Here is a 3811-nt window from a genome sequence, read left to right on the forward strand (position 1 = left end):
GAATGTTCTGGAATTACGATTAGAATGGAAGAATGAAACCTGGTATTTATCAGAAAATCGTGAATGGAAAAGTGAATCATTCTCTTAGTGCACGAATCAAATAATTTAAAATGTCAATTAAGCTCTCAGCCTCGAATACCTTTGATAGCTATTAGATGCATCGAGCGATATCAAATTCAGCATTCTGATATCACATTAGGCCTGAATAATGCAAAGATCAAATCGTTGGCTTGTGACACCTGTGTCAGGTTCGGAGGTCGCGGGCCAGAGAACAGCAGCATTCCTGAGCTCGAGGCGGCAGCGAACGCAAGCGCTCTTTGCAACAGAAGTAATCTAAGTTTTCTCGATCTTTTCGCCAAGGTAAGCGTTTACTGTGTTAAATGTTTTTGATAATTGTATAGCTTGCCAAGTAATTGCCAATGAACGACCTTCTGGCTTACCGTACATAAATTCTAAAATAAAATCCAATGCTTAATGGTTGGGTGAAGGCTGTTTCTTAGATTTATTCCAGAAGTGCGGGGTACCTCTGTTAGGCCACGCGGTTATGAACCAATTATACGTCGTTGTGATAAACCAAATGGAAGAACAAATAAAGCGTTTAAGAACCAATACAGTCGAAAACTAACAGAATATTCGTGATGATTTATTGCCTTTGAAATGCTATTGTAAAGGATGTGGCATTGTTATTGATATCAATTTTAATTTATTTGCAATTGCAAATGATACGCAATTATAAACTATATGCAAATGTGAGTGATAATCAAATGTAAATTATATTCATTGTAAATGGTATACATTTTAAATGCAAACCACTATTTGCATTGTGAGTGGTATGCATTGTATATTCAAATTACTATTTGAATCGTAAATGGTATGCATTAAAATGGCATGCATTGTAAATGGTATGTATTAAAATGGTATGCATTGTGAATGATATGCAATTTTTAATGTTCCGAAATCGAAATCAGTGAGCGAACCAAGTGCCAACTGGACTGCGCTACCAGCCACCACTTGTCAATAGGACTCATGCCTAGTTACGCGATGCATGCCTAGTTACGTGATGCATGCCTAGTTACGTGATGCATGCCTAGTTACGCGATGCATGCCTAGTTACGTGATGCATGCCTAGTTACGTGATGCATGCCTATGTCACTGTATAATTGTAGAGCTCTATCGCAAATGAATGCATTTACCTCTAATTATTTTGTAATATTCACTTTCTATATTTTTGAGGAGCAGTTTCTCCATTTACTTCATATGCTAAGTTGGACTTTGAACCTTGGAGTATTCAGCTTGAAAATTTTGTATCGAATTCAATTGCAAAATTGTTCATTTTTTTAGGAATAAGGCTATTAATTTTTATTGACTACTAACTAGAGTTTCATGGCATTCAGGGAGTTGTGACGCAATGACTATTTCTGAGACTAAAAATCAGAGTTGGGAAGTATCACTGATTAGCACATTACACTATCAACTATCCCATATTCTGCCTCTCAAGTAATATTTAATTGCCTCTGTGTTGCCAGCGCTCTGTGTTGCTCCGGTTGCCAGCGCTCTGTGTTGCTCCGGTTGATTGCCAACACTAGCTGTATTGCCAGCGCTCTGTGTTGCGCCGGTTGCCAGCGCTCGGAGTCGCTCTGTGTTGTTCTGTGTTGCCAGCGCCCTGTGTTTCTCTGTGTAGCCAGCGCTCTGTGTAGCCAGCGCCCTGTGTTGCCAGCGTTCTGTGTTCTGTGTACAGGTTGACATGGTGCTGGCTTGGTGGCTGGTAGCGCTGCTGTCGCCGTCGCTGGCGTCCGCTAAACTTTTCATCGTCGGCGGCTGCCCCGGCGGCGCAGGCTTCGCGGACCCCCTCACACAGACGGCGTACGGCCGCAGCCTGGTGAGCAGTGAGCAGCGTGGTGAGCAGTGAGCAGCGTGGTGAGCAGTGAGCAGCGTGGTGAGCAGTGAGCAGCGTGGTGAGCAGTGAGCAGCGTGGTGAGCAGTGAGCAGACGTGAATGTGATGATTTCAACAGGTGAACAAGTGGACGAACTTGCCGCTGATCGCCTGGCATCCCACGGGAGCTGAAGCTGGCCTGAGGTGCATCACCCTTACTGCAGCTGGTGACACGCTCTACATCAACTTCAAGTACAGGTAGGAACAGCTGGTACTTGTGTGATCACTACGTCTACTGCAGCTGGTGACACGCTCTACATCAACTTCAAGTACAGGTAGGAACAGCTGGTACTTGTGTGNCCCTGAACCTGTCTCTTATACACATCTAGATGTGTATAAGAGACAGGAACAGATGATACTGGTATTATTATTACGCCTAATGCAGCTGGTGACACGCTCTACATCAACTTCAAGTACAGGTAGGAACAGATGATACTGGTATTATTATTTCGCCTAATGCAGCTGGTGACAGCCTCTACATCAAGTTTAACAAGTTTCTATTATTTGCTGTATCGTAATAATTTTCCGCGTTTTCCATCAATTTAGCATTTCGCAGCATCGATAGTTGGCCTTTGGAGTTCCCGTTTTGGTTTCCCCTCAGGGTTTGAGGAAGTGGTTAAATATGTAAAACGTTCACAAATAACCATGAATATAATTGCAATCGCCTATTGTTTCCTAGAAAGCATTTGCTGAAATATAGTTGGCTTCTAAAGGAAACTCAATCAAGCGTAACAGAATCTTTGATAAAGAGCTTGCCGCGCTCATGATAATAGCGCTTATATGTTGAAATGCATGAAAGAACTCATATCACTAGTCTGCATTAATCGTAAGAACTATCACTAGTCTGCATAAACCGCATAGAATTGTGATAGTAGATTTCAGCCGGCGATGCAACGTTACCATCTACATACTAAATGTCAGCTTACGATATAACATAATAATTTAGGTACTAGCTGCCAGCCTGTAATGTAGCACAACAGTTTCAATACAAGAGGCCAGTAGGCTGTACAACGCAACAGCCTGAAAATTAGATACCATTTCAATGTAAAATAGCAATGTTTATATTAGGGGTCATTTTGTAATGTAACTTATCCATATAAATTTTTGATGTAAGCTTGAGGTGTAGCATAATAATCTAAGTACTAGATGTCAGTTTGCGAGGTAACATATGAATCTAAATACTCGATGTCGGTTTGCGGTGTAAATTTTACATTGTATCGTGAAACCAAATGTAGCATATTTATTGCATCACCATACCGGGGGTGAAATAGTCTTGAATGTTACACTTTGAGTTGAAATTCTTGTGAAGTTTAATAGCAATAGGTGTGCACCAGCAAATACTGTATGCATTTCGAGCGGAGCAAGATTATTGCAAGATTATAGGAATGTTAAGTAAATTAATATGGAATAATGAAATTATGAAAATTGGTCCAGTTATTTGATTATGAGAGATAGTGCAATATTTAGAGGAGCATGCACTGATGAGGCAGAAACGATTATTTATGGTGATATTGTTGTCCGCAGCAATATGACGTCAGGGCAATACAGCGGTCCCATATTCTACGACGTCTACGATGGCAACAACAGACTCAGGGTTGACACCACTAGGGGCAGCAGGATGCCCAATACAGGCAAGTGTTGCTGCACCCAGTAAAAATTTGCAGACGCGGCAGCTTCTGATTTGGATTACCAGAAGCTGGGTGACTCTCAATTTTGTTAGGGTTGTGTGGTAATACTGGATGTGAATCCTGGTCTCTCGAATCAAAACAGGCACTGATCGCTTAACAAGGGGAATGATGGAATGCGTCAATGAAGAAATGCGTCAACGATCAAATGTGTGAAGGATGAAATGTGTCAATGATGAAATGTGTCAATGA

The 3811-nt window shown here is 41.5% G+C and overlaps 1 protein-coding gene across 1 annotated transcript; it reads left to right on the top strand.

Annotated features, from left to right (window-relative positions):
* Nucleotides 1–229: 229 nt before the first annotated feature.
* Nucleotides 230–3565, top strand: LOC108668687 (the record flags this gene model as incomplete). The annotated part of the gene is made up of 4 exons (XM_018155930.2): nucleotides 230–360; nucleotides 1739–1879; nucleotides 2014–2132; nucleotides 3459–3565. Coding segments are annotated over exons 2-4 (361 nt in total), but the record flags the coding sequence as incomplete, so codon positions are not given.
* Between the last annotated feature and the right edge of the window lie 246 nt (nucleotides 3566–3811).

This window comes from Hyalella azteca, unplaced genomic scaffold (assembly GCF_000764305.2).
Source record: "Hyalella azteca isolate HAZT.00-mixed unplaced genomic scaffold, Hazt_2.0.2 contig11493, whole genome shotgun sequence".
In the NCBI taxonomy this organism is placed as follows: domain Eukaryota; kingdom Metazoa; phylum Arthropoda; class Malacostraca; order Amphipoda; family Hyalellidae; genus Hyalella; species Hyalella azteca.